This window comes from Laccaria bicolor, genomic scaffold, assembly GCF_000143565.1.
Source record: "Laccaria bicolor S238N-H82 LACBIscaffold_53 genomic scaffold, whole genome shotgun sequence".
NCBI lineage: Eukaryota > Fungi > Basidiomycota > Agaricomycetes > Agaricales > Hydnangiaceae > Laccaria > Laccaria bicolor.
The window spans coordinates 211,904-220,506 of NW_001889924.1; the positions used below are offsets into that span (position 1 = coordinate 211,904).

General features: G+C 45.6%; 4 protein-coding genes across 4 annotated transcripts; 2 read left to right on the forward strand and 2 right to left on the reverse strand.

The window, feature by feature from the left end:
* Window positions 1-2,646: 2,646 nt before the first annotated feature.
* Window positions 2,647-4,170, forward strand: LACBIDRAFT_333609 (uncharacterized protein; the record flags this gene model as incomplete). The annotated part of the gene is made up of 6 exons (XM_001888232.1): window positions 2,647-2,734; window positions 2,825-2,859; window positions 2,998-3,032; window positions 3,086-3,545; window positions 3,611-4,042; window positions 4,111-4,170. The coding sequence occupies 6 exons, from the start codon at window positions 2,647-2,649 to the stop codon at window positions 4,168-4,170; spliced, it is 1,110 nt and encodes a 369-aa protein (XP_001888267.1).
* Window positions 4,171-4,431: 261 nt separating this feature from the next.
* On the reverse strand, window positions 4,432-5,025 carry LACBIDRAFT_333610 (uncharacterized protein; the record flags this gene model as incomplete). The annotated part of the gene is made up of 3 exons (XM_001888277.1): window positions 4,432-4,531; window positions 4,603-4,612; window positions 4,665-5,025. The coding sequence occupies 3 exons, from the start codon at window positions 5,023-5,025 to the stop codon at window positions 4,432-4,434; spliced, it is 471 nt and encodes a 156-aa protein (XP_001888312.1).
* A 533-nt stretch (window positions 5,026-5,558) lies between these two features.
* On the forward strand, window positions 5,559-7,530 carry LACBIDRAFT_333611 (uncharacterized protein; the record flags this gene model as incomplete). The annotated part of the gene is made up of 7 exons (XM_001888233.1): window positions 5,559-5,718; window positions 5,909-5,941; window positions 6,179-6,284; window positions 6,374-6,456; window positions 6,785-6,871; window positions 6,949-7,147; window positions 7,440-7,530. The coding sequence occupies 7 exons, from the start codon at window positions 5,559-5,561 to the stop codon at window positions 7,528-7,530; spliced, it is 759 nt and encodes a 252-aa protein (XP_001888268.1).
* Window positions 7,531-7,924: 394 nt separating this feature from the next.
* LACBIDRAFT_312611 (uncharacterized protein) lies at window positions 7,925-8,163 on the reverse strand (the record flags this gene model as incomplete). Its single annotated transcript, XM_001888278.1, has 2 exons — window positions 7,925-8,012; window positions 8,069-8,163. The coding sequence occupies 2 exons, from the start codon at window positions 8,161-8,163 to the stop codon at window positions 7,925-7,927; spliced, it is 183 nt and encodes a 60-aa protein (XP_001888313.1).
* Between the last annotated feature and the right edge of the window lie 440 nt (window positions 8,164-8,603).

An 8,603-nucleotide genomic window follows, 5' to 3' on the forward strand; every position in this document is an offset into this window, starting at 1 on the left:
GTGGCTTTCACATCAGGGGAGGCTATTCATGTTGATAGTCACATACAGTACTGTAACCTAGAAGAACATAAAATTTGACTATGTTTTGGGATTGATCAGTAGCTATCAATGTGAAAGCATAGAATGTCCTCTTCTGATGAGGAAGACAACTTGGGCATGATGTCCAAAACAAATGACATGGCAATAGCAATATGTGAAGTCATGTCAGTCCTTCAACCATATCCCCAAGAACATATAACTGTATTTTGAGATAGTAGGTATCAATAGGAAGGCACAGAATTATCTTTTCTGATGTGAAAGACAACTTGTGCATCATGTCAAAAACTAATGCTGCAGCAATGGCAATATGTGAGATCATGTCAATCCTTCAACCATATCCCCTTTGTAGTCTTTTGTAGTCTATCAGTAAACTTTGTAGTCTATGTCTAACTTTTTGTGTTGTAGTCTTTTTGTAGTTTGTTGGTAAACTTTGTAGTCTATGTCTAACTTTTTGTATTGTAGTCTTTTGTAGTTTGTTGGTAAACTTTGTAGTCTAAGTCCAACTTTTTGTGATATCTTGTAGTCTGTCAGTGTCAGTTTCCCTTTTAAGGCATGCACCTTCCTTTTTTGGTCATTTTTCCCACGATACAATAATTGTAGCCCTTTCTTTTAGCTTTCTAAATGTGTTGAAATCATGTTGTTTGGTTTTGTTTTCATGGAGAAAAACACAAAAAACAAAAAAAATGTAGCACTTTTCAAAATCTTTTACATCATGTCTCCACAACAGGAGCACTTCAGAACATAATTCAAACAGATTCAGGAAGCTACAGCATAGGACTACAACTTTTGTTTTTGACCATTTTTGGTAATTGATCATGTGACCACCATCCCAACACCCCATTAGATGGACCCTGACAGGTAGAATCATTCTTATCTTGTTTTTCTTCACTTTTTGGTCAAATAAGGTGAGCTTTTCTTTTGAGGTGGACCCTGAAGTGGACCCTAAAAGTAGTGCCTGACATCCCTTACACCATTTACATTTTTTCTGGCTTTTTTCTGATATTCTGGTTATTTTTTCATCAGAAACAAAGAAGTTTCCTTATTTGGATGTTGCTCTGAACCCTGAACAAAGTACCTGAACATCATCATCAACAGTGGGAACCATTTCTATTTTTTTCTGATTTTTTTGGTGATTATCTGGCTATCATTGGATAGATTACCATATTTGGAAATAGACCCTGAACCCTGAAAACAACCCAACATCATCACCACCATCCCCCAAATTTTCCTGATTTTTCGAGTATTTTTAGATAGATTACCATATTTGGATAGACCCTGGACCCTGAAAACAACCCAACATCATCATCACCATCCTCCAATTTTTCCTGATTTTTCGGGTATTTTCGGGTTATTTTTGGATAGATTACCATATTTGAACATAGCCCCTGGACCCTGAAAACAACCTAACATCATCACCCCATCCCCCAATTTTTCCTGATTTTTCGGGTATTTTCTGGCCATGTTTGGATAGATTACCATATTTGGACGGACCCTGAAAACAACCTACCATCATAACCACCATCCCCCATTTTTTTCTGATTTTTCTGCTATTTTTCCTTTAGATAAGCGCACATTTCCATATTTGGCAATGTGCCCTGGACCCTGAAAACAACCACATTTGGAAGTGCGCTTTTGGACCCTGAAAACAGTGAGCAAGCCATGGGAATCAGTGAGCACCAAGGCTGGCTCTAGGGTGCTCAGCAAGGCTACCTTCCTGATTAGGAAGGTTGGTCAATTGACTGCTGTGATGCATAGGTAGACTTAGTCAATAGACTATATCTCATACATAATTCTGGATGTACTGGCTGCTTCCTCGCATTCCTCCTACGTTCAGGTTGCACCATCAAGCAGTTCATTCAGGAGTGCGATATCTCCGCAGAAGAGATAGCGGAGTGCCTCGCATATCTGCAGATATCGAAGTCATTGGGTTCGTTGTCTATCACGGAAGATCACGAAAAGCATCTGCGCGTGACGGATGAGGTGCTCAGGCTGTTGACGTATACACCACCAGTCATCTATTCAGAAAAGGTTCTGGGCAGTGGGGACGACCAACTGGTCGAGAACACCCCATCAGAGATTATCTGTCCGAATCTCACGACCATCAAGCTGTGGGGATGCATTTCTGCCCAGGATGGAAAGGTCGCAGATATGATAGAGTCGAGATGGTTATCCAGGACCGAAGGTTGCCCCATCGTGCAACTCAGGACGGCGGCAATAGGGTTTTTTGCTGACACATGTCATACAGAGGCTTGGACTTGGTTGGAGGCGCTGAACTTAGACAGGTCAGGGATCACACATGTTCGACTGTGATGGTGGGGTCAATTTTTGTTATCTATACATGCCAAGATGCAGTCGCCCTGATTGACACTGACCAACGCCTGAGCTTGGACAGCTTGTGGCGAATACAAGAATTCTTGTTCATGGATCTTGTCGAGTGCGATGGTATATATGTGTCTGCACTGTATACTTAGTAGACAAGCATTAAAAAGGCATTGAACAAAAGGAAGTCCTTTGAATTTGAGGAGTGTTGACGGCAACTTCAACTTGTAATTACATGGTCACGGTCATAGTATGCATCTCAATCTCCGTTATGTATGATGCACCATCATGAATGCTGTTTGGCACCTATGTATCCTGCCATGCTTCAACTTTGCATCTGCCTATCAACACCGAGTTGAAATTTCAGCCACACTCAGTGGGTATTGTTGATCATTGGAGTTATGGCAAATGTTAGCGGGCCCTCGAGGTGAGCAAAACTTAATGCTTGACTAAACCATCCCCCAAGCTCTAACAGCGCGGCCAGCTCCCCATCTCTTTTATGTCAGTTTTAATCGACAACGATATCCGGGGGAGAGTTCAACAATGCTGCAGGAGACCATAATGGACTCGTCGTCAATATCTGTATGACCTTCCAAACGCTACAACGATACAGTGCTGATGGAAATCTTGATTTAACAGATCAGGGAAGGCAGATATACCCAGGCAACCAATTGGTTAGAAGGTCCTTGTCATGGAAGTTATTGAACTAAATGATCTTCCCTCCAAGCTATTGGCCGGTGGCAGCTAGTTGGACCATCTCCATCGAAGAGCGAGATCCATTCCTCTGCAGCAGTCGTGCTGGGATTGACTACACTCTTCCCACCATACTTACCGCCGAACCAGAATCCGAGGATCCCACCGATTCAGTCATTTCGTCCATGTTCGAGGTCTTCATCCCCCATCACTCCCAATGGCAGAAAGTCCGTATACGATACAAAGACGCATGGTCCGAGAAAACCGGGTCCGCTTCACTGCCCAAGGACACCTTGTTTCCCTTGCTCGAAGAACTATACTTGGAGAAAAGTTACTGGCTGGAACAGGACGATGTGGATCACATCACATCCACGATGCTCTCCGCACCACGACTTCATTCCATCAGTTGGCTGAGCCAGAAACCGTTCACAACACTCACCTTTCCCTGGGCACAGCTCACGCACTTCTGGCTGAGCCACATCATTTCGATGACTGTGGGTCTCCGCATCATCACATTCTGCCCGGGCCCAACCCAGGCCCTCAGCTCACATCTCTAGAGCTAATGCTCATTCTTCCTGTCCAAGTTACAATCACAAACAGCTCTGGCCCAATTGTTCACAACAATCTACAACGCCTCCATCTAAGCATGGTGGGCGACCTCGGAATTCTCTTTGACAAGCTTACGCTACCAGCTCTGAATGATCTTTTGCTCTCTGAAGTCCACTGGTCCTTTCCCAACATTACCCCTGTGTACATCAGCCACTGGCCACAATCCCAGTTCCTTGCATTCCTCCTTCGTTCTGTGTGCACCGTCAAACACCTCATTATACAAGAGTGCGATATCTCTGCGGAGGAGATGCTGGAGTGCCTTGCACACCCTCAAATATCAACATGGTTGGATTCGCTGTCCATCACAGAGGATCATCAAAGGCATTTATGCGTGACGGAGGAGGTGTTGAGGCAGTTGACGTATACCACCTTCACAGAAAAGGTTCTGCATAGTGGGGACGATCTGCCAGCGGAGGAGACCATTACTGAGACACTCTGTCTGAATCTCAGCACCATCAAGCTATGGGGATGCATTTCTGCCCAGGATGGGAGAGTGGCGGATATGGTTGAGTCGAGGTGGTCATCGGCTGAGAATTGCCCCGTTAAGCAATTGAAGATGGCGGTCATTGGGCTTTTCGCTAATGCATGTCATATGGAGGATTGGGCTCGGTTGCAGGCGTTGCACTGGAAGAGGTTTGGGATCACGTATCTTCGACTTTAATATGATGGTGCGTCTATTTTGATTTCTGTCATATGCATACGCGCACATGTTCGAAATTTAGGTTCCTCGTTGCGAGCTTTTGAAGTACATCCATCACCAGAAAAAAACTACTAGAGAGAACCCCATGCAATCTCTCTTGCAAATGAGCCAGTGCCAGGAGGAAAAGACCAATACATCCCAAGCCCATCAATGGCGTCTTGAGTGTCTCCCCTGTTCACCAATCCAGCATCCACCAGATCCAGTACAAAGATGGAGAGCCAGTATCGACATCCTTCACCCACCAGAGTGAACCTATACACATCCCTTTTCTTTGTAATCAAGACATCTAGAACCGTCGCCACACTACAGCCTTCACCAGCACCAACCACAGGAAGCGATTTGTGAAAGACGTTGTAGGCATCGTAATTGACCTGTTCCGTGTCAAGCATGACCATCACAAGATCGTTATCGTCCGGAGCGACGTCAATGTGGACCGAGGAAGTTGGTGATGTTTCGAGGTACATGGTCCAGTGGTTGGTGGGTTGTTGCCCGTCGCTACCAGAGTTGTCCTCGTTTGGGTGGGCGATGAAGTGGATGTGGAAGATGGGGAGGGGGAGGTTGGTTTTGGAGAATTGCCTGATTCCCCAGTGGTCGTTTACGGTGTTGAAGATGTGGTTTCGGACTTTTTCTTCGACCAAATTCGATGTTGGTGTGTTAAGAGGCATGGTATGGTTGTTCTGTGGAAAGTTTGCAAGTCGGCTTGAGTTTACATAAAACTTGAACAGAAACATAGTTACCTCAAGATACTTGAGTCTCAGGGTGATTCTTTGATGTTTTTGCGAAAAGACGAACTTTCATCAAGGGAGGACGAGGACTTCTTAGGAGTCATAATCCGCAAACCCGACCATGATTCATACACATGAGTCATCAAAGTCGCGACACCGAACGAGAAGAGGTCGACACTGAAATCTGGCTTTGAAAAAAAAGGGATGGTTGTTTGTCGGCGGAGGATCTCGATACCAGATCAAATCCATTCAGTTTCCTCTCTCCCAACGAGTCCTATCAGCTACAGAATATTGAAATCCTTCACATATGGTTCGCTCATTGCCTTGAAAATTTGTGACCCATTCACTAGAAGCGACTGTCTCAATGACCCGACTAATACTTCCTTCTGCCAAGACTCAAGACTCCAAGACTCTCAACCAAAGATTCCCAATGATGTCTCAACGTAATGTGACCCTCAAAGACTACGACGGGAATGTATCCAGTTGGACCTTCCAGTGGCCAAAATCCTGCAGCTTCTCCAATGGTTCACCCAGTTTCAGGCTTCTGGCAGTACGAAAACGCTACGGTCTCGACTCTCATGGACTCACTTCTACGCATGGCTACACAGAATAATCCAAACGGATGGCTCGTGGGTGATATTTGATTTGGACGAAACTATGCCTGGCCATCGTGGACCAAAAAAACTTGAGAGCGACTAGCGAAGCCTGGTCGATATATCATCTTGAAAGAAGGCTACTTATTGGTGTTGCACTTCATGGACTCACCATTCTTCGGGAGGGAAGTCCTATATCTGTAGGTTTGACGCAGGAAACATACCGACAGCGGGCGCTGACGGTTTCGAACACGCCGGAAGGGGTGAGTTCTCGATCCTACTATTCGTCAATGGGACTCAACAAAAACTACATAGAGACCCACAAATGGATATCGCGAACGTGCACAAGACCGTGACCAAAAATGTCTAATAACAGGTCTTGAATCATACACCTGGATGCGCAGCTCACATATTCCCTCGCACTCATCTTTCCGAAGCCCTCATCTCACCCCCGCCTTCCCCAACATAACCACTCTGAACTCAAAGTGGCTTCAAAAAAGATTCTACAAGCACATCACTGATCCCGGCGCACCCTCACTTGAAGCTCAAGTTGACCAACTCTAGGGAACTCTGGAATTTTAGGACGGCTACTGAATCACCGCATTTGTCCGTGACTTGGGCGATATCCACAGCTCATTCCTACACCTGGAACATATCTCAGATCCGCACATACGACCACTTGATATTCTATTCAGGGATCATTTCTTCCAATGCGTGTTGAGGAACATGAAGGGTGCAGGGGAGCCAACATGGGACTACGAAGATGCCTTGGGTGATGGTGGGTTTGACTTGTCGAGGGAAGATATTTGGGGAGATGCTGAAGGCAAAGGAAGGCTCGAGGTAGAGCTTTCTGACGGACTCTTTGGACACCAGTAGTTACTAGTGTAAGGGACAGACAGTGAACGTATCCTCATACAGTACTAGTAACTTCGAGGATATCCATCAAAGGCGCACCCCCCTCTCTCTGTCAAATTTGTCAAAGATCTAGAGAGCGTGTCATTATTGCAGGATATAGTATCAGCTAAGTAGTCAAACGCCACATTCAAGTCGACGTCGAAGAATCCAAAGAGGGAACAATATTTGTCAAACGAACATGCTCCACATAGACATCCGTCCCTCTCGTTCGCGTCTGCCCGCGGAGATCAGGCTTGAGAAGCACAACAAAACAGTGATTCCCAATTCTGAGAGAGTATGTGCGTATTGCGTGGAGTAGAGGTTGTGTCCCAAGTCCAACCTTTTTGAATCTCAACTTCCCTTCACATCATTCAAGCCCATGGAAACCCTGGCATTCCTCCTCACTGGAAACCTGAAATCAAGCACAACACCCTCAGCCGCACGCTGCGCCCACCCAGCATCGAGCACATTGATTATAACAGTGGAGGAAGGACTTTGCACGGCAACCACGGGATAGTGCTTCAACGTGTTCTGGTTACACCGGCGTACTGGTTGTGTATGAGCAATTGTGGCCTGTGAGTAGGCCTTAAGCAGGACTTGGTCATCACGCGCATCTGAGGGTGGGCATCTTAGATTGTAAAAGGGAAGCTCAAAATTCGACGGACGTACCTTTGTCACAAAGTTCTATGTTTGTAGTTGCAACTCCAGGCCATGTTAGACGAGGAGTGGAAAGGAGGAATCATGAGTGTGGTAATTGTTCCATATGCTTGTTGATTGAGTTGTCTAGGACGTTCACCTGTTCACTACCACCATAGGTCCAAACATTGCCTTCTTCGCCATGAACAAGCTTTAGACCCGCACCTACAGTGCGGCACTCGCTAACGCTCAGCCGTGCCTCTGGTGCTGGTCACAGCTTGCTGGGGGCAAGCCCCCTGGACCCCCTGGTACACATGTTTAATCCCAGTTTTGGTACACATTTTTTATCCCAGTTCATGTTTAATCCCACTTCTGGTACACATATTTAATCCCACTTTCAGTACACATAGTTAGACTTAAACCTGGACTTATACTACAGTACTCACTTCACTCAGTCATGCCTTGCCAGAGGCAAGTTGTCCCCCCAGCATACATGTCTGTTTCCAGTTAGTGATGTGCCAGGCCTGGCCCAAAGCCAGGCCTTCTTGGGCCATTGTCAAGGCCCAGCAAAGCCCAAAGCAAGGTCGTACCTCACTTTGGAGAGGTACAGTAACCTTGCATGCTCATAATCGTTGCCAGCACCATCCTGGCCGAAGTTTTCTCTGCCATGGCTTCAGGAGAATATGCTGGAACTAAAGTGACTTTGATACTGAACTTCACAGCAGCCTTGAGATGGTGTAAGTACTGGTTAAGACTGATAAATATTGGAATAGAAGAGAAATATTCAACCTCTTCTCTGAAAGTCTGCAAAAGTAGTGAGGTCAGTGATGAGTCCAAGCAAGTGTGAGATGCTTAGATACCTCATATGATGTTTCCAGATGGTATGCCTGAACCTTGATGTCCTAATTGTCCCAATGTGATGAGGAGCAGAGATAGGGGGTGCAGTGTTTGACATGGAGGTGCACTTGTAGAAATTTTGTTGTGGGTTCAAGACTAATTGATTGATTGTATGTGTTTTTTTGACTTTTGCCCATAAGCCAGCCTTGAGCCTTGCAAAAAGCTCAGGCTTGAGTATGGTCAAGCCTGAGCCACCCAAAGTCGGGCCATAGCCATGGCTTTCAGGCCAAGCCGGGCCTGCACATCACTGTAAATTCCAGTTCTGGTACACATCTCTAATCCCTATTTTGATACTTACACTTTATTTCACTTCATTTGAATTTTCAAAGATACACTTTACAGACAGTGCTTTCAGAGTAGGATGGAAAAGTGTGATTTTTTGTAAGCATGTGTGACACATGTAGTTTCCCTTTGAGGAATTGTCTGCCTCACACTGCCTATGCATCTTATCACCCTTCTGCTCAATCCCTCATCCCCTAATGCTATGGGGTTCAAAAT